This window comes from Nyctibius grandis, chromosome W (assembly GCF_013368605.1).
Source record: "Nyctibius grandis isolate bNycGra1 chromosome W, bNycGra1.pri, whole genome shotgun sequence".
Lineage (NCBI taxonomy): Eukaryota > Metazoa > Chordata > Aves > Nyctibiiformes > Nyctibiidae > Nyctibius > Nyctibius grandis.
The window spans coordinates 9,341,054-9,367,307 of record NC_090694.1 but is presented as its reverse complement, the minus strand read 5'-3'; the positions used below and the strand labels follow the sequence as shown (position 1 = coordinate 9,367,307).

The 26,254-nt window shown below is 43.4% G+C and overlaps 1 protein-coding gene across 1 annotated transcript in view; it reads left to right on the top strand.

Moving 5' to 3' along the window:
* Positions 1–14,595: 14,595 nt before the first annotated feature.
* Positions 14,596–26,254, top strand: part of LOC137675666 (NAD(P) transhydrogenase, mitochondrial-like) — an 86,905-nt gene continuing 75,246 nt past the window's right edge. Inside the window, 5 exon segments of the mRNA XM_068421842.1 lie at positions 14,596–14,788; positions 15,411–15,535; positions 15,538–15,658; positions 17,503–17,663; positions 18,762–18,941. Coding sequence (XP_068277943.1) covers positions 14,596–14,788; positions 15,411–15,535; positions 15,538–15,658; positions 17,503–17,663; positions 18,762–18,941 — 780 coding nt within the window.

The following is a 26,254-nucleotide window of genomic DNA, read 5'->3' as shown; positions in this document are numbered from 1 at the left end:
GTTGCCAAGATTTTGTAATGCTTATTAATATCTACTCTGGAGGAGGCTTGCATTGGTTTCAGCTCTCTCAGACCACTAAAGTGGCATGTACAACTTTTAGGTCTGACAGCTCCAGCAGTTGTTCCTCTAGAGGCCTGGAGAACAAGAAGAAATGTGAGACATCATGCCTGGAACCTTGCTGAGGTCTGAGTACCCTGATTACAGTTCAGATCTGTAGCGGAACTTGCTTTTTCCAAAACCCTGTTTTATTTTGGATAAATGTTTTCCATTTAAGGAACTTTCCCTCTTTGCTTTGATTCCTGCTTTTAAGCCCTGTGCTGTGTTTTCACCAGGTGCTCCTGGACACTGATATTAAATCTTGTCTGAAAAATGTGTAAACCAGTATGGTTAACTTGGTCCGGCTGTACTGTTCATCTAGCCCTGCAAATTTCTGCTGATGTAGGAAAAAGGAAGATGTTCTTGTGGCATGGCTCTAAGGCCTTAAGACTTATCTGAGTTGCAGGATTAAGAGTAGACTCATCGAACTATAAAGCATCTGCCATGTTAGGGATAACCGTAAATATCTCTTGTCAGGATGGCAAGGTGATTTTCCCAGCACCTCCACCAAATAACATTCCTCAGGGAGCCCCTGTGAAGCAGAAGACTGTAGCAGAGCTGGAAGCGGAAAAAGCAGCTACTATTACACCTTTTAGAAAAACTATGACTAGTGCATCTGTATACACAGCAGGTAGGCATCTTCCAGAGTTGGAGAATCGGTGTAGAGTGTTCCTCATTTGGCTAATACTTTGCAGTGACTCCTCATTTTACTCGTTCAATTGAATAACTGGCTGGCGTATCCTAGTGCAAAATCAGTGTAGTGTAATAATTGCTTTTGAGAGGGGAAAATAAAATTTTAGAAGTTTAACCAAAAGTATTAACATTTCAAACAGTGCTGACTCATGCTGTGTGCATGTATGTATGTTTGGCTTTATTTAAATATCAGTAAAATACTTGAAATTCCGAAGGACTCCTGCTAGGGACTGTGCCCATACTTTGCAGCAGAATCAATTTAATGCCATTGCTTCCTTCAGTCTTTAATGTAATGTACTGTATGAGACTTAAACACCCATAACCTACTGAAGTATTTGGAACAGGACATTGTCTTGACAAATAAATATTGGCTCTTCCTCTTATTTGGTATTCTGTGTGCATCAGAACTTCTGCACAAGGTAATTAATTAATTGAGTATTCTTAATGTTAACCTCTGTTCTTCATACTCACTCTTTTTGAGTCTTTCAAGTAGTATGTCAACATGATTGTGACTCTTCTACATTTTTGCTGTAGAACAGGAGCGTGACAGGAGCCAGTGTTGGGGTAGAAACCTATCCTTGCTGCTTTGTCTGCATGCATAACAAAGATGTCGGTATTATATTTCTGGATTTATTTTATATTGTAAAAAAAACCACTAGCACTTAAAGAGCCTTGTAGTTTAGTTGACAAAGATGATCCATCTGATCTTGAAACAAATTCATGCACAAAACTCCTTTTTGCTTTTAGCTCAGTACGGGACTTCTATTGTACAGAGTTTATATGTAAGAAACCATTGAAAAGTTATAAAAAAGTTTTGCTCTGCTTTTTTTCTAGGTTTAGCGGGCATGTTAGGACTGGGCATCGTAGCTCCTAATACTGCTTTCACACAAATGGTGACGACGTTTGGCCTAGCTGGAATAGTGGGGTACCATACAGTATGGGGTGTGACTCCTGCTCTTCACTCTCCGCTCATGTCAGTGACTAATGCTATCTCAGGTAAGTAGCTGTCATATAACTTCTTGTTTTCTATTTGAAATAAACACCACTCCTTTTACGGGAACTTTAGACAAAAGTCTGCTGATATGCCTTTTAAAATGCCAAAGAGCCTAGTACTACTTAGAATCTCTGAGTTGTCCTTGCTATTTATGAAAGTAACTTGGAACATACTCTTTCCAAGAGTATGTTTTTTCAAAAGAAAGGCAAATGTGGTGCTGCGTATTTTTTTATTTTTTATAAGTAATTTTCAACTCTTAAACTGTTTGTTTTAAAGTTTGTTTTACTTAGAGTGCTGCAGTCTCTCCTTTCATACAACACATCTTTCCTCCCAAAATGTTGCCCTGAAAGTAAGTTGTCTTTCATGTTTTCTGCTTTCTTTTTTTCCTCTCCACAAATTACGTGTTTTGAGGAGGGGAAAAAAGAAAAATTTCCTAAGAGTGACCTGTAAGATTCATAACCTTATAAACATGTAAGATTTTATATATATGTGTGTTTATATCATAGAATGGTTGGGGTTGGAAGGCACCTCTGGAGATCATCTAGTCCAGCACCCCTGATAAAGCAGGTTCACCTAGAGCAGGTGTGGAATTATTAGTAAAATTAAGATTTGCATCTGAAAACTAAGGTTTATATGAAAAACGTAGCATTGTTCACCCATTAGGGAGAAGTATAAAATCAAGGAGCTCTGAGGATGGGACACAGCTGCAGCAGGCACGCAAGGAATCCACTAACACAGCAACTCCCTGCAACAAATCATAGAGCATGGAGCGGAGTGGAAACTCCGTGGCCTTGCTCCGTGATGATAAATGGGAAGAGATGTTTCTCTAGAGCTGATAAGCAGTCCGTTTGGCCCTCTGAGCCAACAGTTTTCCGAGACCTTGCCAAGATGTTACCTTTTCGTGAACTTTGCTCGTTTTAGCCTCATTTTAATACCAAAACACACCTCCATCCCGAAGGCTACCCGCCTCCGAGGTGCGACCACTCCTCTCTGAGTCTGCGCCCTCGATTTCTTGTAGACTATACCTTTAAACGTGAAGCGAGAGAAATTTACACCCATCATAATAAAAGTATGTATGACTATAGTCACTCAAACTCCACCTTGAAGGTAGAAAGGATATAAAATAACCAGACAAACGGGGAATTCTTGGAGGGGAGAAAAGAAGACATCACCGTGAGCAAGTCAAGGGAAACTCCATCTCAGACTGCCTCTGACTGCCGGGATCGGCCGACGGGCTGAGCCTCGCTCCCCCCCGCCTTGGAACACCTTGGGTGAGATTTATGCTAAGCGCTTTTCTCGGGAATCTTAGAAATCTCTTTAAAGAGTTACTCCCTAACATTTGTAGCCAGGCTGTATTATTATAATCTTTTCACGCGTGTTATTCTTGATAATACCATATTTGCACGTGCTTTCTTGCAGACAGCCACTATCACCGGCAATCCAAAAACCTGTATATCTGTTGCTAATAAAACTGCACTGTTTAAGTAGCCAGTTGTCAAAGTTTCTCACTGAACGCGACTGAACCCTACGCAGCCATGCTAGTTCATGAGCACAATTGGACTGGCAGTGCAGACTGCTATCAGTGTATCCGGACCCGTGGTAGTTTAATATACATATTAAACGCAACTGGACTGATAACAGAAAATTGGACATCGCTCAGAATTTAAACCTAGCCGCACCTAACCTCCCATTTCGGTGAGGAGAGTTAGAAAGCAAGGGGGTTTATCTTCTGCCAAATTCGCTTTTAACGCAACAGCAGGTTGCACAGGGTCATGTCCAGGTGGGTTTTGAATATCTCCAGAGAAGGAGACTCCACAACCTCCCTGGGCAGCTGTGGGGATCTGTTCCTTGTCCCCCTTTTTTTTCTTTTCTTTCGGCATTGTCTCAGAAACCGTCCTATGCCACGTGCTCAGACGCCATCTTGTGGGGTACCGGACTACCGACCTTGACGACATTTTGTGAGGCAAGAAGGTAGGCGCCGACTTGAGGGACGTCTCCGCCCTGCACCCTCCACCCCCTCCGGAGAGACACATCCGGCGACAGCCTGGCAATGGGCCAATCCTACGGCGCAGGAACCGGACCTGTCCCGCCCTCAGACCTGTGATTGGTGCGAACTGTTGACTGGCGGCTCCATGTCACATGACTCTGCCAAAAAACTCTATAAAAGAGGCCGGATCGCCTGACCATGCGGGGCCCCCACCGCCGACTGCCGAGAATCAACAAAAGATCCCACGGGACGCTGCGGGATCCAGGGTGGTGACTATCCTTTCCCTCTCAACTGTTCTCTTTTCCTCTCTTCCTTTTACTTCTCTCTCTCTCTCTCTCTCCCCCTTCCTTGCTCACTAAGTTGCCTCATTGTTGGACTTAATAAAGTCCAAGTTAAGTTTATTGATACCGTGCTTCGGTTGTGCTTTGTCCGAACTCAAGGATCACGAATCTATTTTATTTCTGGTCAGGATTTTGGGGGTGCTTTACCTGCAGGCAGGTTAAGCATACCGGGTGATTTATAATCAGGCGGGTCCCGCGTGGACTGACTGCATTGAACCAGGCAGGTCCCACGTGGACTGACTGCACTGGAGTTACTAATCAGGCGGGTCCCACGTGGACTGACTGCATTTTATTTCTAGATTTACTTTTAAGGCAGATCTTAATCCGGAACCTGACATTTTAAATTGGCATCACGGACAGGATCCTTGAGTTTCGGAAGGTATCAATAGCTTAGAGAGAATGGGCACAATTCTGAGTGCATCTGTTGAAACGCAAAATCAGGAATTAGAAGACCCGGCACAGACGCCACAGGCACTAAAGCTTTTGGTGCAGTTGTTGCAAGAGCGGGTGGCAGATTTAGAGGAAAGAAACTGTAAATTGGAGGAACGGGTTAAAACTCTGCAAGATGAAGTAGGGAATGAACAGGAGAATGTGAGGTGTTTGCAGGAGGCTTTTGCAGAAAAGTTACGTGCTTGTGACTGCAAGGGGGCGACGGAATCGTCAACAGGCAGCTGATGCAGCCCCGTCCCATGGTGATTATCACAAAGGGGATGGTTTGTACCCCAGTGGAGAACCAGAGGAAGGGAGGATGCGATATGATTTACCGCAGGGTCCTCCGCAACCCCTTCGACTGCTGGTCAAGGTAGAATATGCTTATGAGGATAGTGAGGACAATAACCCTAAGATGGTTACTAAGGAGGTGCCATATACAGCAACTGAATTGGCTAAGTTGAAAAAAGAATATTCACGCAGTCCAAAGGAGTCTGAGACAGAGGATGTGTGGAGAGTGTCGTTAACTGGTGGTGATCAAATTATGTTGAGTGAAAGAGAAGCTGAGGGATATTGGGGACCTGGAGTGTTTTTGACTACTGGTGATCATAGGGCCCCTTGGTCTCTCACCCAGCGAACAGCTTATTGGGCTGGAGGTTTAAATCCCTTGGAAAGGGGAGATCCTCTTGCGCTTACAGGCTCGGTGGATCAGCTTGTGGAGAATGTGCAAAAGGCAGCTTGTTTGCAGATGATGCATGATTGGGAATTGAAGCTTAGGCAGGAATCCCCAATGATGATACCGGTAGATCCTGAGAGGATGACTCCCCTGATTAGAGGTTTGCCTGATTCATTGAAACCCTTAGGAATTCAATTACAAGGCACTATCAGAAATACCCCTCAGAGTGCACGGGTGACAGCTGCTTTAACCGGAGCTTTAACCCCGGATCGCCATATCCCAGGACAAAAAGTGTGGACGTGGGGGGAAGTAGCTCAAGAATTGATTAACTATGGGTGGAAATATGGTCCAGTGAAATCAGAACCTAAAAATGTGAGGCGTACGGAGGCGAAGTTTCCTCTGGCGAGGCCCTCTCCCCCAAACCTGGTGAATTTAAAGAGAGATAGTACATCTCGAAGGAAGGCGTTGTGGATAATAGGATTGTTTGTGGTAAGCTTAGCACTACGAGAGGCCGAGCGCACCATTCGTCAGCAACCAATCATTCTCAGAGGCCCCTTTAAGGTAATAAACCCAATTTTAGCAGGGACCCCTCCCCCTGACGGGGTGGCACAACGAGCATCCGTGCGGAAATGGTATGCACAAATTGAACATTATTGTGGCATCTTTAATGTATCAGAAGGCACACCTAAAAAACTAGCTATACAGGAGGAATTCTCTCCAGATCGTGAGAATAACTTCCCGCCTCCAGTCATACAAGTAGCGCCTCCATTTTCCAAGCAATTACCGAATGTCTGGTTCACTGATGCCTCAGCCAAACGTGAGGGAAAAGTGTGGAAGTATCGAGCCGCTGCCTTACAAGCCCAGACTGATGAGAAAATCATAACAGAAGGTGAAGGTAGTGCACAAGTGGGTGAATTAATTGCTGTTTGCAGTGTTTTCCCACATGAGGCTCAATCTTCTCCTGTCTACATCTACACTGACTCTTTCACTGTCTTTAAGGGGTGCACCGAGTGACTTCCTTTCTGGGAGAAAAATGGGTGGGAAGTCAACCGGATATCGGTATGGCAAAAGGAAAAGTGGCAGGACATTTTAAGAATTGCCAAACGAGGGAACTTTGCCATAGCCTGGGTGGCCTCTCATCAGGGCGGTGATGATCCAGCTAGTTGGTGGAACGGTGGGGCAGACAAATTGTCTCGTTTGGCTCGCCTGCAAAAAGAAGCAGTGACAGAGAGTTGGGAAGGACTATTGGAGTGGTTGCATGTCAGACGAGGACATATGGGAGCCAAAGATCTTTACTGTGAGGCACAAGCTCGAGGCTGGCCTGTCACTGGGGAAAACATAGTCCAAACCTTGAAAGAATGGTTTTGCTCATTCCCAAGACCCCAATCTATTCCACCAGACAATGGTTAACCAAAACCTCACCCGGTCCTTTCACTAATAGGACCGAGAAGTTTCTTTTTTTTTTTTACAGGTTGTAAGATAGAAGTTCAGAGAAGAAGAAGAAGAAAGTAACATTTAATGGAAGTTTTGATTGTGCGTATAGTTGTAAATTGTATAGCTTTAATAATCTTTGCAGTATGCCTTTATCACCATTGGCAAAATTGTTTTGGGCAGTTGTATGTTGTCTCGTCTATACTGTTCAAAGCATGCCCGGCGAGAACCTTGCTTCCTTGTTTTCAGGTTTAACATGGGAAAATGAGTTCTTGTTCTTGGGAAAATTGATCGCTCAAGCTTTTAATCTTATTAATTGCTGGGTGTGTGGCGGACCATTTGGTCTGGAAAGTTGGCTGTGGATCTCCATTCCTCTTGCTCCCAAGTGGATTGTGAGAAGAATCACCCTCATCTTGGTCTATACAACACCCTGCTCCTGGTCACTATTGTATTAGGTACACCCAAAAGGGAGGGTGGTACAATCAGTCCCTGGTGGGAGAAGATTTTCTAATCTCCCACTGATTACACTCACTTTGGGGAAATATTAGGTGCAAATTGTGTTTGGAAACAGTGGGCAGGAGCATGGTAATGTAAATGATGATGGAATTAAATTAATTGCATTAACTGTGGTGTGACAGGGGACCCCTTTGGCCTGGGAACCATCTGAGTCAAAGGACTACCGCCCTGCCAGATCATGGCCAAGTCCTTTGCAAACGGGATGCAAACCCTGAAAGGTCATTATTGGATTTGCGGGCACCATGCATACAAAATGCTACCAAAAATTTGGACTGGGGTATGTTATATTAGGATGATATGACCACCATTCTTCATACTTCTGAAAACTGACAGCTAAGAATTGGGAATCAAATTATATGATCCCCAATGTATTATTGAGTATTATGGACCCGCAACCTGGAACACCAATGAACCAATCAGCGGTGCTCGAGAACCAATCAACATTGGCTGGTTCTCGATTACCTGCTAGCAGAAGGAGGAGTTTGTGCAAAATTAAATGACTCTAATTGTTTCTTGAAAATTGATGATAATGGAAATGTGGTTACATTATATAACTCTTTCTCATTTTGTTTACGACATGTTATAACTACACTATAATTTTATCAAAAGTTGTTTGTTGTTATTGATGGTATTGTTGTTGTTAGACTTCTGTAAAGAAGAGGAGGTGTCTCATTCTATTTATTAGAATGATACCAATCGCAAGTCATTGGACTTATCTTTATTTCCTTGTATACTTTTTTCTTCCCTTTTCCTTCTTTTAACCTGTTATCTTTTTCTGCCCTTACCTTTCTACACCCCCTGGAATTGAACCACTGACATTGACGATTTCGGAGCCACGGGGTGGTGTGGGGATCTGTTCCTTGTCCCCTTTTTTTTTTTCTTTCGGCATTGTCTCAGAAACCGTCCTATGCCACGTGCTCAGACGCCATCTTGTGGGGTACCGGACTACCGACCTTGACGACATTTTGTGAGGCAAGAAGGTAGGCGCCGACTTGAGGGACGTCTCCGCCCTGCACCCTCCACCCCCTCCGGAGAGACACATCTGGCGACAGCCTGGCAATGGGCCAACCTACGGCGCAGGAACCGGACCTGTCCCGCCCTCAGACCTGTGATTGGTGCGAACTGTTGACTGGCGGCTCCATGTCACATGACTCTGCCAAAAAACTCTATAAAAGAGGCCGGATCGCCCGACCACGTGGGGCCCCCACCGCGACTGCCGAGAATCAACAAAAGATCCCACGGGACGCTGCGGGATCCAGGGTGGTGACTATCCTTTCCCTCTCAACTGTTCTCTTTTCCTCTCTTCCTTTTACTTCTCTCTCTCTCTCTCTCTCCCCCTTCCTTGCTCACTAAGTTGCCTCATTGTTGGACTTAATAAAGTCCAAGTTAAGTTTATTGATACCATGCTTCGGTTGTGCTTTGTCCGAACTCAAGGATCATGAATCTATTTTATTTCTGGTCAGGATTTTGGGGGTGCTTTACCTGCAGGCAGGTTAAGCATACCGGGTGATTTATAATCAGGCGGGTCCCGCGTGGACTGACTGCATTGAACCAGGCAGGTCCCACGTGGACTGACTGCACTGGAGTTACTAATCAGGCGGGTCCCACGTGGACTGACTGCATTTATTTTCTAGATTTACTTTTTTACTAATCAGGCGGGTCCCACGTGGACTGACTGCATTTAATTTCTAGATTTACTTTTACCAATCAGGCGTGTCCCTCTCGGGACTGACTGCATTTTATTTCTAGATTTACTTTTAAGGCAGATCTTAATCCGGAACCTGACAGCAGCCTTTTCCAGTGCTCTGTCACCCTCCAAGTAAAGAAGTTTTTCCTCATATTCATATGGAACTTCCCGTGTTTCAGTTTGTGCCTGTTCCCCTTGTCCTGTCACTGGGCACCACTGAGAAGAGTCTGGCACCATCCTCTTGACAGCCGCACCTAAGGTATTTGTAAGCATTGATAAGATCCCCTCTCAGTCTTCTCTTTTCCAGGCTAAACAGACCCAGCTCTCCCACCCTTTCCTCAGGAGAGAGATGCTCCAGTCCTCGAATAATCTTTGTAGACCTCTGCTGGACTCTCTCCAGTAGTTCCTTGTCTTTCTTGAACTGGGGGGCTCAGAACTGGACACAGTACTCCAGGTGTGGCCTCACTAGGGCAGTGTAGAGGGGGAGGATAACCTCCCTCAAACTGCCGGCCACACTCTTCCTAATGCACCCCAGGATACCATTGGCCTTCTTGGCCACAAGGGCACATTGCTGGCTCATGGTGAACTTGTTGTCCACCAGGACTGCCAGATCCTCCCCTGCAGAGCTGCTTTCCAGCAGGTCAACCCCCAACCTGTACTGGTGCATGGGGTTATTCCTCCCTAGGTGCAGGACCCTACACTTGCCTTTGTTGAATTTCATTAGGTTCCTCTCCGCCCAACCCTCTAGCCTGCCCAGGTCTCGCTGAATGGCAGCACAGCCTTCTGGTGTATTGGCCACTCCTCCCAGTTTTGTGTCATCAGCAAACTTGCTGAGGGTACACTCAGTCCCTTTGTCCAGGTCACTGATGAATAAATTGAACAAGACTGGACCCAGTACTGACCCCTGGGGAACACCACTAGCTACAGGCCTCCAACTAGACTCAGTAACGCTGATCACAATCCTCTGAGCTCTGCCATTCAGCCAGTTCTCAATCCACCTCACTGTCCACCCATCTAACCCACACTTCCTGAGCTTCCCTATGAGGATGTTATGGGAGAAAGTGTCAAAAGCCTTGCTGAAGTCAAGGTAGACAACATCCACTGCTCTCCCCTCATCTACCCAGCCATTCATGCCATCATAGAAGGCCATCAGATTGGTCAAGCATGATTTCCCCTTGGTGAATCCACGTTGACTATTCCTGATAACCTTCTTTTCTTCTACATGCTTAGAGATGGCATTCAGAATGAGCTGTTCCATCACCTTTCCAGGGATGGAGGTGAGGCTGACTGGCCTGTAGTTTCCTGGGTCCTCCTTCTTGCCCTTTTGGAGGCTGGAGTGAAACTGGCCTTCCTCCAGCCCTCAGGCACCTCTCCTGTTCTCCATGACCTTTCAAAGGTGATGGAGAGTGGCTTGGCAATAACATCTGCCAGCTCCCTCAGCACTCGTGGGTGCATCCCATTGGGGCCCATGGAATTGTGGGTGTCCAGTTTGTCTAAATGATCTCTAACTTGATCCTCCTCAACCAAGGGAAGGTCTTCCTTTCTCCAGACTTTCTCTCGTACCTCCAGGGTCTGGGATTCCTGAACGATAGCCTTAGCAGTAAAGACTGAAGCAAAGAAGGCATTCAGTAACTCGCCGTCTCTGTATCATCTGTCACCAGGGCACCCACCTCATTCACCAGCGGGCCCACATTTTCCCTAGTCTTCCTTTTGCTGCTGATATACTTGAAGAAGCCCTTCTTGTTGTCTTTGATGTCCCTTGCCAGATTTAATTCCAAGTGGGACTTAGCCTTCCTCGACGCATCCCTGCATACTCTGACAATGTTCCTATATTCCTCCCAAGTGGCCTGTCCCTTTTTCCACATTCCATAAACTTCCTTCTTCCATTTGAGTTTTGCCAGAAGCTCCTTGCTCATCCATGCAGGTCTCCTGCCCCCTTTGCTTGATTTCTTACTCATAGGGATGCACTGATCTTGAGCTTGGAGGAGGTGATGCTTGAATATTGACCAGCTCTCTTGGACCCCCCCTACCTTCTAGAGCCCTAACCCATGGGATACCCCCAAGTAGGTCCTTGAATAGGCCAAAGTTAGCTCTCCTGAAGTCCAGGGTTGTAATGCTACTTATTGCTTTGCTTCCTCCATGAAGGATCCTAAACTCCACCATCTCACGGTCGCTGCAGCAGAGGCTGCCCCCAACCTTCACATCCCCAACCAGTCCCTCCTTGTTTGATAGCACAAGGTCCAGCAGCGCACCCCTCTGCGTTGGCTCCTCCACCACCTGTGTCAAAAAGTTATCCTCAATGCTCTGCAGGAACCTCCTGGACTGTGGGTGCCTAGCTGTGTTGTCTTTCCAGCAGATATCGGGGTGATCGAAGTCGCCCATGAGAACCAGGGCCTGTGATCATGAGGCTACTTCCAGCTGTCTGTAGAAGGCCTCATCTACTTCCTCTTCCTGATCAGGTGGCCTGTAGTAAACCCCCACAACAGTGTCACCCATATTAGCCTGCCCCTTAATTCTTACCCATAAGCTCTCAACTCGTTCTTCATCCACCCCTAGGCAGAGCTCGATGCATTCCAGTTGATCTCTCACATAAAGGGCAACTCCACCTCCTCACCTTGCTGGCCTGTCTTTCCTAAAAAGTACATACCCATCCATGACAGCATTCCAGTCATGCGAGCTATCCCACCATGCCTCTGTGATTGCAATGAGATTATGGCCCTGTGACTGCACATAGATCTCTAATTCTTCCTGTTTATTCCCCATGCTGCATGCATTGCTGTACAGGCATTTCAGAGAGGTAATCGAGCATGTAGGTTTCCCAGGAGGGGTGCAAGAGGATCCACCATAGCCATACACACCCTTGAGGTGGTTGGCCTTCTGGTTCCCATCTTGGGAGGCAGCTAAGGAACATTTGTTGCTGCTCTGGTTGGCCTAGCTTATTCCCCAGTTGGATGCGATGGCGTGAACATTGCCACTATATATGTGACAGGTCACAAGTCTGATCTATTTTGACTATTAAAAGCAAAGTTTCTTTTATTGAGCAAGTACTCAGAGGCTGACTCTGTGCTTGAGGCACTGTACTTCAAAACTACATTCATATGCTATTTTGTTTCTTTTGAAACATGTTTATATTGCTGAAAAAGATCATGGCAGTCTTTGTTTAAATAGTAATGTGTAGAGTAGGGGTAAAAATTTGAGTTGACTGGTCTTTTTTTGACAGGCAGAAGGAAACTTGCTCTAGGTATAGAGCCTTTTAAGGTTCAGTAACTTTTTTCCCTTTTAAATAGGACTTACTGCATTTGGTGGACTGGTATTGATGGGAAGAAACTATCTCCCTGAAAACACTCCTCAAAGTCTAGCAGTGCTTTCAACCTTTATCTCTTCAGTCAATATTGCAGGTATGAATGTTAGTTGTTTTTTTTTTCCTGAAGCTAACTTAAAGCACTTGTGTAATTCTTTTAATTCTTCTAGCTCTTACAGTGTGTAGATTCTAGAAATATTCTGGGAAAAGAATCTGAGAGCATCCATCAATAAAGAAAAAAAACCCCAAATTTAATGGTAGTTAGCGTATATGGTTCACACACCCTGTAGTGTAACCTTTTTTTGGGAAGCATTTAAATATGCATTTTTCTTTTACAGTATCCTTGGGCGATGACTACATAAAATAGCTTTTTCCTGTATATCCCAAGGCGGTACTGCATTTGGTTTTGTATTCCTTTTTCCACTTGAGAAATATACTAGTGGCATAGAACAAAATTCTGCTTGCTCCATCTTCAAAAGTCCCAGCTTCATGAATAAAAAAAGATGTGAAAGTGAGCAATGTGTCTTATAAATACTATTTTCTGCTAGAGTAGACAGGGAAAAGAGCATAGTCATAAACTAAGCTGTACCCTATAGTCAGCGTAGAGTATGGAGCCAGGGCAAGTCCTCCAGGCTTTCATAAATTCCCTCCAAAGGTTAAAAAAGACAACAGGATCTCACCCTGATTACACCTTTGTTTCCTGGTGGTTTTCCAGATTACTAGCTTTTCAGAGGCTTTAGTGATGTCAGTTGCTAACTTTGTGTGGTAATATGGTTTAACCAAATATTTCTCTTATAGCTTGGTATATGCTTAGTTTTAGATTTTATTTTTCAAAAATTGTTGCTTTCTTTTGGCCAGGTGGGTTTCTAGTTACACAGAGAATGCTGGATATGTTCAAACGTCCCACAGACCCTCCTGAGTACAACTACTTCTACCTACTTCCTGGTGGTGTATTTGTAGGAGGCTATGCAGCTGCTCTCAACAGCAGCTATAATATTGAACAGGTAAGAAGATAACTTTGTGGTGCTCAGCCCGCTGTTCACAGCAAGGTATGCTTCTTCACTGCTGTCCTGGTTTCATGGGGATTTGGTTTCAGTTTGTGGCCAGCCATAGTGATCAAGGCCCTTAGCAGTTAAATCCAGGGCAGCTGACCCAGGCTGGCCCACAGGTGTATTCTATATCATTAACATCAAAGTTCACTATAAAAGAGAGGGCTTTCTAAGAAGTATGGGGGCTATTTTTGCTATCTTGTTCTTTTTCCACCTGTTCTTATTTTCCAGTGATGGTGATTGATAGAGCGACTTATCAGTGCTCTATAGATAAGTATAGTTTTGTGTTGTCATTTATATTGATTTCTTTATTTCATGAAAATCTGTTTAACTTCAACCTATGGGTCTCCCTCCTGTTCCCAATTCCCTTCCTTGTTTGGGGAAGGGACATGGGGTGATAGAAAAATTGTTTATTGTTTAGCCCTGGGTGCAGGCTAAAGGAGGACAACTGCTTACTCTGTTAAGGAGTAAATAGCAAATTAGCCATAGTCTTTTTATCAGTTATGTATTTCAACAAAGCCAATATGAAGTTGATTAACTTTAAGCTTGTAATCATACCTCAAATGCTGAATCTGCAAATTTTAAAAGCTTTAATTTCCCACCCTTTTCCAAAGTAGCAGGCACTTTGTTATTTATTGGACAGTTATCCTAAATTACAGCTTAAATATTAGAGTGACTATAGAAACTAGTCCTTGGTGTAAATGTTTCTAAAAGTTCAACTTGGAGTGACAATTAAAGTAGGTATGACATCTGGATGGGATGAGATTTCAGCACAGAGGGATGTACAGGGATTGTACCTATAGCACCTTTTGTGGTAGATGGACTTCTGTTTGCATTTGTTTTAATAGTAAGAAGAATCAATGTGTATTGCCTTCTGTGTTTGGAAAAAGTGAATCCAAGATAGCTTTATCCTGGGGGCTTGCAATACATTGAGGTTTTTTTTAGTTATCTAGACATGTATAGCTTAGTTCATTTAAGCTTGTTCATGCTTTTTGAAAAGAGGAGTTCAGATGCACCATAAGCAAATTCCAAAACTATTCCTATAATGTGTAGTTTAGCTTTGGGATTGTACTAAAGAAAAACTTGCTTCTGAAATGATGAGGAAAGTTGGCTTGATGCAAATTTAGTATTCACAGTGCAGATAAACCAAGCTCATGAAGTGGGGAAAAAGTTTGAATAGATATTGCATATTAATTGACCAAAATCACATCCCATACAACAGTTTCTCACAGTCAAGAGTTTGACTTCTACTTCAGTTAAGAACAAGCCATCTGGTGACTTATACACATTCTGGAGAAATTTGCCCTTTTGTGTAATCAGAAAGATTTTGATAATTATGCACTTTGTGCCTCTACTTCATGTATGTATATTGATGTTTTTCTTATTTTAAAGGTGATGTATCTGGGCTCAGGCTTATGCTGTGTTGGTGCCCTGGCTGGTCTGTCCACCCAAGGAACAGCTCGTCTTGGAAATGCTTTGGGTATGATTGGTGTTGCAGGAGGCTTAGCAGCAACTCTTGGAGGCCTTAAACCCTCACCTGAATTGTTCTTGCAGATGTCAGGTGCAGTGGCACTTGGTGGTACCATAGGTATGTGTATGATACTAGAAACTAATAATATATTCTCTATACATGCATTTATGCAAGCTGTATATATGCAAAATATTGTATAGGTCACAGGTGAATTGGTTAACTTACATTTATGGCTTGCTTATGTTATTTTGCAAGTATGTGAACAAAGAATCATAAGTCCCAGGGCATTTATTAATGCATCAGGATGTGGTAAAGAATGGAGAGACTGGTGGAAAAGCAGGAGCACATAATCTCTGTTAGGGAAACTGGGTATGCAGAGGTGAATGAACTTGCCCAGCTTCATACTTCTGTTCAGTTGCTGACTGAATGCTGCCAAATTCACTTTTTCACACTGTGCTTTCTTAACTGAAATGTTGAATTTCTCAATACTTAATGAAGCTTCTAAGAACATGATATGTTTTAATCTTCTAATTTCCATGATATTCTCATTGCACAAAATACCCATATGCAGCTTTCTGTTAAATGCCATAGCAATTTCTAGTGTAGAACAAATTTTTCCACTGGAACAGGCATGTGCGTGCATGTATTCATTGCACACTGAACCATGATATATCAATTTCTAGCTGCACAGATTAGTTGTGTTTTGTAAGACTTCCCTTCTGTCTTCACCTCTCAATAGGTTTGACGATTGCTAAACGTATCCAGATTACAGATCTGCCTCAGCTAGTGGCTGCTTTCCATAGTTTGGTTGGTTTGGCTGCTATGCTCACCTGTATAGCAGAATACTCACAGGTGATCCTCACTGTGAGGATCCTCACTTTGCTACTGATCCAGCTGCAAACCTCACCAAGATTGTGGCGTAACTTGGCACATACATTGGCGGGGTGACTTTCAGTGGCTCTCTTGCTGCTTATGGAAAACTGCAAGGTGAGACCTTCTATTTAGAACTATTCTATTTGTTAAAGGCCTCCCACAAGATTTAGCTCTGCCTTTAGACTGCTGTGTAATTGGAATGAAACATTGTATTTTGCATCAGGTAAAAGTTTATATGTTTAGTTCTTATGAGTGTACTTTTAAAAAAATTCTGGTTTTGCTTGTGTACAGCTTTAGTTATGAATGGTTTGTCTTCAGTGCTTGGACATATTACTGCTGTTAATTACCAAATCATATAAGCTTCCTTCAATTCATCTCATCTAGAAATGAGTGTTGCTTTAGTGTTGTTAAGACACTGTACCTGACTCTATTTTATTGAACCTTTATGATCACAACTTTGTTTTCCTGAGCAGACGTTTTAATTGAAACCCTGGTGTTGCTGGACTCAGTGAGCACCACTAATATTTATGGGATTTTGTTCTTAGCATTGCAGGCTTTGTTTAGGTAGGTAGTTCTGCAGTATCAGTTAAGACTTGACTCACTTTAAACCATCCAATCCACTATCTATTTACCTACTATGCAAACCCCATGCCTATTACTGTTTTAGTAAATATGCCTTCTAAATTAAACACTTGCTAATTCCTGATTCTTATGCACATGAAGGTTTTTTTATTGCATTTATTTTTGGTTTTGTAAGCACACAGCTTTTGAGAGACAGATAGCTGGAACTTCTTAGTACAGGTATTAAGAGCTTCCTATTAATCTTGTTATTAGCCTTGCAATAGTTCCTTTGGGAAACATCTGTTTGCTTTCTTCAGTGTTTGAGACCAGCAACTGAAGGAGGAAGCATGATATGGATGGAAAGCTGTCTTCTCTAATAATCTTTTTGAAGGCTTTGTCAGTAGTATGTATTTCTGCTAAGTAGTTACTCATTTATTTCTTCTCAATTATTTTCTTTCTCTTCATCTTCCCCTCTCCACCACTCCTAGTGATTTGTGCACATGTCCCTGGTGAACTTCACTGCCTGTTTCAGCACACTCATATTTTTTTGTTGTTTTCTTTTTTTTTCCCCCCCCTTCCATTGTCATATCAGCACCATAATAATAAGCTTGTCTATACTATTGAACTAGAGGTAGCAGGTCACATACTTTGGTCAGTTCATTCTTTCTCTTGAATTCAGCTAAATTTAAATGAGACAGTAAGTAATTACTTACATCAAAAGTAATGGATAATTATTTTTACTCTTTGCTGTGTTGTTTTAAAGCATAGGATGAAAATAAATACTTGTTTGTCTTTTTAAACTGAATCACAAATCTCCAAACCTCTCTTCCCCTCAAGTCTCTGCCAATGTGGGAAGCTGTGGGAAATCTGTGTGACTGAGGGTACTGGTGAAACTAAAGCATTTGAAAGCAGGAGTATTTTATATTTGGGGTTATCTGTGTAGTCATATTTTTCTAAGCATACAGCTTTTGAGAGACTGAGATAATACCTGTACTAAGAAGCTCCAGCTAAGAGCTTCCTATTGCAGAGCTTCATGCATGGCATGCAAAGACTGGGGGCCAGAATTTAAGTAAGTTTAATGAAGAAAAAAAAAAAAAAGGCACTTTTCAGGAGGAAAAGAGGTCTTTGATTATTCTGAAACACTTAAGAGAGATTAGGAAGTAAAACAAGAGTTTAAACATGAGTATTTGATAATCTAGAATAAGTCTGAATGTGTACTGAGTCAGCATAAGGTCTCAGCTTCAACTAACTTGTTTTATCTTCTGCTCCTCCTTTTTTTTTTTTTTTTTTTTTTTAAAAAAAATTTTTATTTTGCTGAGGTATTCAGTCTTCTCTGGGGCAAGAAACAGGTTCTCCTGCATGTATGTGTCAATCTCTGAATATGTGTTTGACTGCAGGTATCCTGGATTCTTCACCACTGCTCTTGCCTGGTCGACATGCATTGAATGCAGGATTGCTGGCTGCCAGTGTTGGCGGAATGGTTCCATATACGATTGATCCTAGTTACACTATGGGAATTACTTGTTTAGGTTCTGTCTCAGCTCTCTCAGCCATAATGGTAAGTTGGGGAATTACAGGAGGTGAAACAAGCAGTTCATTCTTCAGCTTTGCAAGTTTCCTCTTGTATTTTATCATCCTGAGTCACTATCATCATAGTGTCTGTATGTTAACTTGCAAGTAGCAACTTGTTGTTATATTTGTCACAGCGGTCAAATAAAAACAGGAGACAGAAGGATAGTTTCAAGCAGGCAGCAAAGCAAGAGCAAAAGCAAAAAGAGCGCCTGTGTTTATTTTACTCCATTTTTTTATATCTTCCCCCCTCTAGCTGGCTAGCTTTGTGATTGGTTGCACTCACTGTTCACACGCCCAACCACAACTGCTGATTTGCCGTCATGTGCTGGCCACAAGTCTGTGGTTGGCAGCTGGAATGTCACTCCGTATCTTTTCTCGCGTTCTGTTTTCTTGCTAAATTCCTCTTCACTCTCAGGTTTAACCTCTTCAAGGACATAGCTCCATTCCTTCAAGGTCAGGGCCGCCAGCAGCCCAGCCCAGTCCAATCTAATCCCTCAGCAACTGACTCTCCTAAATCTAGCTATAAAACAACACTGTTCCAAAGAACAGGCATGTATGTATATAATTACTTTTTGCAGCTATGAAATGGAGGCTTTTATATGATAAACTGATATTTTAAAAGACTTTTTGGAAAGTTCATCCTTAAGATACTTATAAAGGCACTGGATGTACAGGTTGTCATGATAACTTAATAAGATTATCCCCATGTGTAACTTTCCCCATTCACTCACGCAAGCTGTTGCAAAATTTACCCTACATATTACCATTCTGTAAACGGAGTCTTGCAAAGTCTGCTCAGTATGAACAATTCCGTGGAGCTGGTGGGATATTTTTTTGAGTAAAAACATGTGACGAAGCACAGGATGAGGACAGTGGAGTGCCTTCCTGTCCTTGCTCAGAAGACAGAATTGGTAAGTCAAATCCTCAGGCCACAGCTTGATGTCTCCTACATTGAAAATACTTGGATTGGGTTATTAAGTAACTTCATATATATTTTTTTTAATGCTGCAGGCAGACTGTCCTCTTTGCATGTTCTCCTTAGTCATGGCTTATACTGAAGTGTGTATTTTCTTTCCTTTTCCAGGGTGTCACTTTAACAGCAGCTATTGGAGGTGCTGACTTGCCTGTAGTTATTACTGTCCTGAATAGTTATTCTGGATGGGCTTTGTGTGCTGAGGGCTTTCTACTGAACAACAACTTGTTGACCATTTTTGGTGCACTCATTGGCTCCTCTGGTGCCATCCTCTCTTACATCATGTGTGTGGTAAGAAGTGAGCAGAAACTGTGCTTGTTTTCTAAGTAATGAGAAAGTTTATTCAGCATGTTTTCTAGGAAGATAAGCAATTGGAAGACCAGACTGCTAGGTGTTTAGAGACTAGAAAATTCTTGATTGAAACTGTTGGACTAGATGTCAGTCATCTCTCTCTGGTTTGGAGAGAGACCTGCTTCAAAACCGAGGAAAGCCTCTGTGTTGACTTGGGCATTCAGGGTTTGAATCTGGGCTCAAATAGATATTACTTGTGCTCAGCTGTCTTTTTAGTCATGTAACTCTCCAGTGTTGTTAAATTTAAACTAAATTTAAAATTTATCAGCAGGAGATATTGTAAGTAGTGAGTTCCTTTAAAAAAAAAAAAACCACAAAACAACAACAAACACATTTGGTTTGACTAGAGAGTAATTTAAAGTTTGTTTTTTGAAGTGTAGGAAAGTGTGCTACTTTCTTCAGAGTAGTTACTTTGAAGTACCACAGGGTGGCAGCAGGCTTGCATTAATTTATTGCTGATACTAATGTCTGTGTCAGACCAAACTTGAGCTTCAACTCTGTGTAACCATATTGCATTATTAGTAATAGTCTCCTTTTTTCCTGGCACACTTGTACAGAAGTCTCTTTGTCTTCCTGTGTGTGTCTCCTTTTTTGTTTTTGAAGATGGAGAGGTAATGACTTAAAGAAAACTCTTCACAGTGCAACAGCTGCCAACCTCCTGATTCTCTGTTGTATAATTCTATTTCACTTCTGCTCTTGTGTTCTTGTATGATCAATGTTGCTATTCTCCTGTCCTGATGTTTTTCTATGGTCAGCCCTGGCTGTTGCCTTTTACTTCCTCTCTGCTGATAAATAGTGTTATGTTAGGAAAGTTCAGTATCATTGATTTTCATCTCTCTTGAGGAACAATTTCAGAAAAGCTTAAAGTATTTCTGTGTGGCTTCATAGAAGTGAGTTCAAATGAACAATCCCAGGTATGAATTTTAAAGAATTTTGTTATTTCCTGAACATTTTGTATCTCCTTATCAAAAAAAAAAAAGATTATGTGGCTTATAGGATATCTTTTTGTATATAGATATATATTTTTGTATACAGTCAGCAATTTAGTCAATATCAGTAGAAAGATGATGCTTATGGGGTAACACAGTGTCCTGGTTTTGTGGGGATAAAACTTATAGAATCACTTTTCTGTTCTATTTTGTTTGTTTGTGGCCACCTGTGGTATGGTGATCAAGGCTATTAGCAGTGAAAGCCAGGGCAGCTGATCCAGGCTGGCCCCCACAGGTGTATTCTATAACATTAACATCATGTTCACTATAAATGGGAAAGCTTGCTGGGGATGGTTGGGGCTTTTTGATCTGCTTTTTTTACCTCCACCAGCTTGGTCTTGCTCGGTCTCCCCTGCTCAATGATTACTATCACTGGAGTGACTTGCCATCACTATGTGGGCTAAGTATAATTTTGTGTCTTTTGTATTATCGTTGATATTGGTTTCCTTATTCTATAAAATCTGTTTAAATTACAACCCATGAGTATCCCTCCTTTTCCCTCCCCAGCTGAGAAAGGGAATTGGGGTCTTGGGTGATGGAAGAACTGCTTATTGTTTAGCCCTGGGTGTGGGCTAAATGAAGATAGTTTATTTGGTGCCCAACGTGAATAGCTCACCCAGGAGAACCATAGACTTTTGATCTGAGAGTCTCGGAGGGTTGAAGTTTTCACAGATTTGACTGCTTTTGTTATGAGCATTCATTATGTTGGTATCAGTAGCAGGGTGGCGGGGTGGAATTCTCTGGTGTTTGATTTTTACAGTTGCTTTTGGGGTGGCTAATCAAATGTGTGGCTTTGATGCTGTTTGTTACTGGTTTTGTGGTGTTTATCACTTCTGGGCATGGACTTGGAGGTATCACTCTGCTATGTTGTTTGGCATTGGTTTATGGTATTATAAATTTGTTTGGAACTGGGACCATTTCTGATTTCTGTGGAATGGGACTGGGTGACATGTACTTTCCTTTCCCATTGAGGCTGATCTCAATGGCTTTTGAGAATTTTGAATACCCATGGGATGTTTCAACCACCATGCTCATATTGTCGGGCCTTCTGAATGTCTTTCAGTTCTTGCTCTTACTTAGAGTGCAACATGGGTATAGGGGTGGATACAGAACAGCTGCTGCAGCCACTGTAATGGGCCCTGCAGAAGCCCTGGCCCCTGCACCAGGTACCACAGCAGCTCCAGCCCCTATGAAAGACACTGCAGCTGCCCCAGCACCCATGACTGGAATTGCAGATACTCAGACCCTGACAGTCCCTATAGCAGGAACCCTGGCTACCCCAGAGGCTATTCAGATCTCTGCACTGGGCACTGTGATTGCTCAACTCCAGGAAGCACTTGCTGTGATGACCCAGACCTTGGCAACAAGGGCTGCAACTAATCAGCCCCCAGTGATGGGTGATGCAGCTAACCTAGGCACTCAACCAGTGCTGTTATCAGTTGCCCCTGTACAGAAGCAGAAGTATACAAAAAGAGCAGGCTGTGATGGCCTACCAGGGGCATCAAAGGAGGATGAGCCAGAAGTAACCCCTCAATCCTTATCCCTGAGTGAGCTGTGAGGTATACGTAAAGATTACAGCAGTCATGAAGGTGAGCAACTTATTACTTGGCTGCTCTGCTGCTGGGATAATGGAACTAATGTTTTTGAGTTAGATGGTAGAGAAGCCAAGCAGCTGGGACCAATGGCTAGAGAAGTGGGTATTGACAGGGGTCTTGTGACAGGTGCAGAGCCCCTCACTCTCTGGTGGCGACTCCTGCAAATCGTGAAGAACAAGTATCCCTTTAGGGATGATGTCATATACCATGCAGGCAAGTGGACAACCATTGAGAGAGGGGTTAAGAATCTGAGGGAAATAGCTGTGTGGGAGCTGATTTTTGCTGACCTGGATGACCCCCAGACACCAGTAGATCCAGATGCACTCAGTTACTGGACCCATGTGGTGCAAGTGGGTACTGAGTGTGCCATAGCCGTATGTCAACACATTAGCACTATTTACCTGGAAAGATGATGAGGCACCAATGGTGGGTGACATAGATAATTGGATGTGGCAGTATGCAGACAATCTCTTTTCCTCCCCATGGGCCAGCATCTCAGCTGTGGAAGAACTGTCTGACAAATCCTCAGAACTATGCAGTGAGGTGTAAGAAAAATTGTCCCAGATGGATGATAGGCCCTGCTCTCTGCCTGTACTGATGAACATCTCTGCTATGAGGAGACAGCGTTCCTCTGCAAGACCTGCTCAGGAGAGATGGTACACGAGGCACCCTGTGGTTTTTCCTGCATGACCATGGAGAGGACATGAAAAAATGGTATGGAAAACCTATCTCGGCTTTAGACATGCATATGTGAGTTGCAAGGTGAACTGATAATAAACAGGGAACTTGTTGCTCTAGTTTCCAATGGGAAGCTCTCCAGACAGTGTAGATGGGCTTCAGATCCCTATTTACCAGATGTGAATAATGGGGATCAAATCTCCTTGAGCTGCTACATCAGAGATGTCGATAATGAACACTATGTTCAGGATTAGAGGAGCCCTGCCTCCAGCCAGGTGCAGGAGAGGGACAACTGTATTTTTTGGACTGTGTGGATTCGATGGCCTGGCACATCAGACCCACAGGAGTGTAAGGCTCTAGTGGACACTGGCATACAATGCACACTAATGTCATCAAACTATAAAGGGACAGAATTGATTTCTATCTCTGGCATGATGGGGCTCCCAAGAGCTGACTGTATTGAAAGCTGAAGTGAGTCTGACTGGGACTGAGTGGCAGATGCACCCTATTGTGACTGGCTCAGATGCCTTATTGTCATGTTTTAAAGCTGGGCTGGCTATTAAACTGGTGGCAGATGCTCTCTATTAACCCTCCCTCCCCCCCTAGAAGGGAAAGAGAAAAGGGAGACTTATGGGTTTGGAAAGTTAAAACAGTTTTAATAAACTATAATAATGAAAAAGAGCATAATAATAATAATGGAAATAATTAAATATATACAAAACCAAGATTGAGCTCCCCTGATGTCAGCCATGTCACCACTGGCACTGCAGGGCAGGCTTTGGGAAGGCCCAGACTGGGCCCAGCGACGGATGGGAACTGGATTCAGGAACACAGATCGGGGGCAGCAGGAAAATGGACAGAGTCCTTTTCGCACACTGGCTATAGCAGAAAGGGCAGGGACCCTTATGATCCCCCTGCTTTATACGGAGAATGACATGTATGAGATGGAATACCTTGTTGGTCACTTTTTGGGTCACCTGTCCTGTCTGCTCCTCCCTGGAGGTGCCACCCTCCTGTGGCTCTTCACTTGTAATCAGTGAGGAATTGATTGGTGACCTTGGTTTCTGTAAGAATAAGTACAGCAAGAGCCTTTCTATATAACATCCCTACCAGTGCCTCAGTGATAACTATGAACTTTGAGTGTTATCAGTCCCAGAAGCAGACACTGTCTGCAAAACATGCAGTTACTTTCAGAAAGTGCAGTTAATTAGAAGAAACTTAGCTGAAAGTAAAAATCACTGGAAGGAAAATTGGTTCTGTTTTAGGCCAAATCAGGACCTTCTACCTCTTATTCTGTACTGTTCATATCATACTTGGATTACTATTCCCACCTTTTCCTTTTCAAATATATACAGATATCACTAGTTTGATTCATCTCTCTGTACAGATTAAGCTCATTTAGTTAATCACATCTGTCATAGCAGTCTCTCAGGGCAGGAGAGATGGTATGACATTTGTCATGGTTCATGCCCACAGGTTGCAGGTTAAAGATGTCAGTCTCAAGGAGGTTACTGGACACCGCTTGATAAAGCTAGCTCTGGTCTCATCACCACTGCCTTAACCTGTAAGACACTTATGAACACTGTTAGTATCATGTAACAATTAACATCATATAGTTCAGAATTAAGTATTCTCACCCAGGATTAGATCACCTTCAGGGGCATGTAGGACTTCACCATTCTGCAGCGTCACCCACCAAGTACATCCAGGCCCTTGAGCAAAAGCAATCCCATGAATGGGTTTACCTTTGCCTGAAGCAGGAAGAACCCAGACAGTTTTTCCCAACAGATTCCTTTCATGCACCACAGGGACTTTATCCCCTTCTACTGTATGTAAGAGGTCTGACTGAGCAGGGCCAGCTTGACTGATAGATCCCCTGGTGTTCACTAGCCAGGTAGCTTGTGCCAAATGCTTATTCCAGTTTTTAAAGGCTTCACCCCCCATTGCTTTTAGGGTAGTTTTTAACAGCCCATTGTACCTTTCAATTTTCCCAGAGGCTGGTGCATGATAGGGGATATGATATACCCATTCGATGCCATGCTCTTTGGCCCAGTTGTCTATGAGACTGTTTTTTAAATGAGTCCCATTGTCTGACTCAATTCTTTCTGGCGTGCCGTGTCACCACAAGATTTGTTTTTTGAGGCCCAGGATAGTGTTTCGGGCAGTGGCATGGGGCACAGAGTGTGTTTCCATCCATCCGGAGGTTGCCTCTGCCATGGTAAGCACATAGTGTTTACCCTGGCAGGTTTGAGGGAGTGTGATATAGTCTATCTGCCAGGCCTCCCCATATTTATATTTCAACCACTGCCCCCCATACCACAAAGGTTTTAACCGTTTGGCTTGTTTAATTGCGGTGCATGTTTCAGAGTGATGGATAACCTGTGCAATAGTGTCCATGGTTAAGTCCACCCCTTGGTCACGAGCCCATCTGTATGTTGCATCTCTCCCTTGATGACCTGAAGTGTCATGAGCCCACCGAGCTAAAAATAGTTCACCTTTATGTTCCCAGTCCAAATCTATTTGGAACACTTTAGCAGCCTGATCCACTTGTTGGTTGTTTCGATGTTCCTCAGTGGCCTGACTTTTAGATACGTCAGTGTCTACGTGATGTACCTTCACAATTAGTTTCTCTAGCTGGGCAGCAATATCTTGCCACAGTTTGGTAGCCCAAATAGGTTTACTTCTGTGCTGCCAGTTGCTTCGCTTCCACTGCTTTAAGGCATTTGCTACCATCCATGAGTCAGTACAGAGATACAGCCTTGGCCACTTTTCTCGTTCAGCAATGTCTAAAGCCAGCTGGATGGCTTTTACCTATGTGAATTGACTTGATTCACCTTGTTCTTCTGTGGCTTCTGTGACTCGTTGTATAGGACTCCATACAACAGCTTTCCACTTCCGATGCTTTCCTACAAGACAGCAGGATCCATTGGTGAATAGGGCATACCGCTTGACATCCTCTCGTAGTTCATTATACGGTGGGGCTTCCTCGGCATGTGTCACCTCCTTTTCTGGTGGCATTCCGAATTCTTTGCCTTCTGTCCAGTCCATGATCACTTCTAAGATTCCTGGGCAATTAAGGTTTCCTATTCAAGCCCTCTGTGTAATTAATGCAATCCATTTGCTCCATGTAGCATCAGTTGCATGATGAGTAGTAGGAACCTTACCCTTCAACATCCAGCCCAGTACTGGTAATTGGGGTGCCAGGAGGTGCTGTGCTTCAGTACCAATTATCTCTGAAGCAGCTCTAACTCCTTCATATGCTGCCAGTATTTCTTTTTCACTTGGAGTATAGTTAGCCTTGGAGCCCTTGTATCCTTGACTCCAAAATCCTAGTGATCGACCTCGAGTCTCCCCTGGTACTTTCTGCCAGAGGCTCCAGGTAGGACCATTGTCTCTGGCTATGGTATAGAGCACATGTTTAACATCATCTCCTGTCCAGACTGGTCCAAGGGCTACTGCATGCACAGTCTCTTGTTTGATCTGTTCAAAAGCCTGTCGTTGTTCAGGGCCCCACTGAAAATCATTTTTCTTTCTGGTCACCTGATAAAGAGGGCGTACAATCTGGCTGTAATCTGGAATATGCATTCTCCAGAAACCCACAACGCCTAAGAAGGCTTGTGTTTCCTTTTTGTTAGTTGGTGGGGACATAGCTGTTTTGTTGATCACCTCTATTGGGATTTAGCAATGTCCATCTTGCCATTTAATCCCTAAAAACTGGATCTCCCGGGCAGGTCCCTTGACCTTGCCTCTTTTTATGGCAAAACCAGCTTTCAGAAGAATTTGAATTATTTTCTCCCCTTTCTTAAAGACTTCTGCTGCTGTATCACCCCATACAATGATGTCATCAATGTATTGCAAATGTTCCAGAACTCCACCCTCTTCCAGTGCAGTCTGAATCAGTCCAAGGCAAGTAGTAGGGCTGTGTTTCCACCCATGGGGCAGTCGATTCCAGGTGTACTGGATACCTCTCCAGGTAAAAGAAAACTGTGGC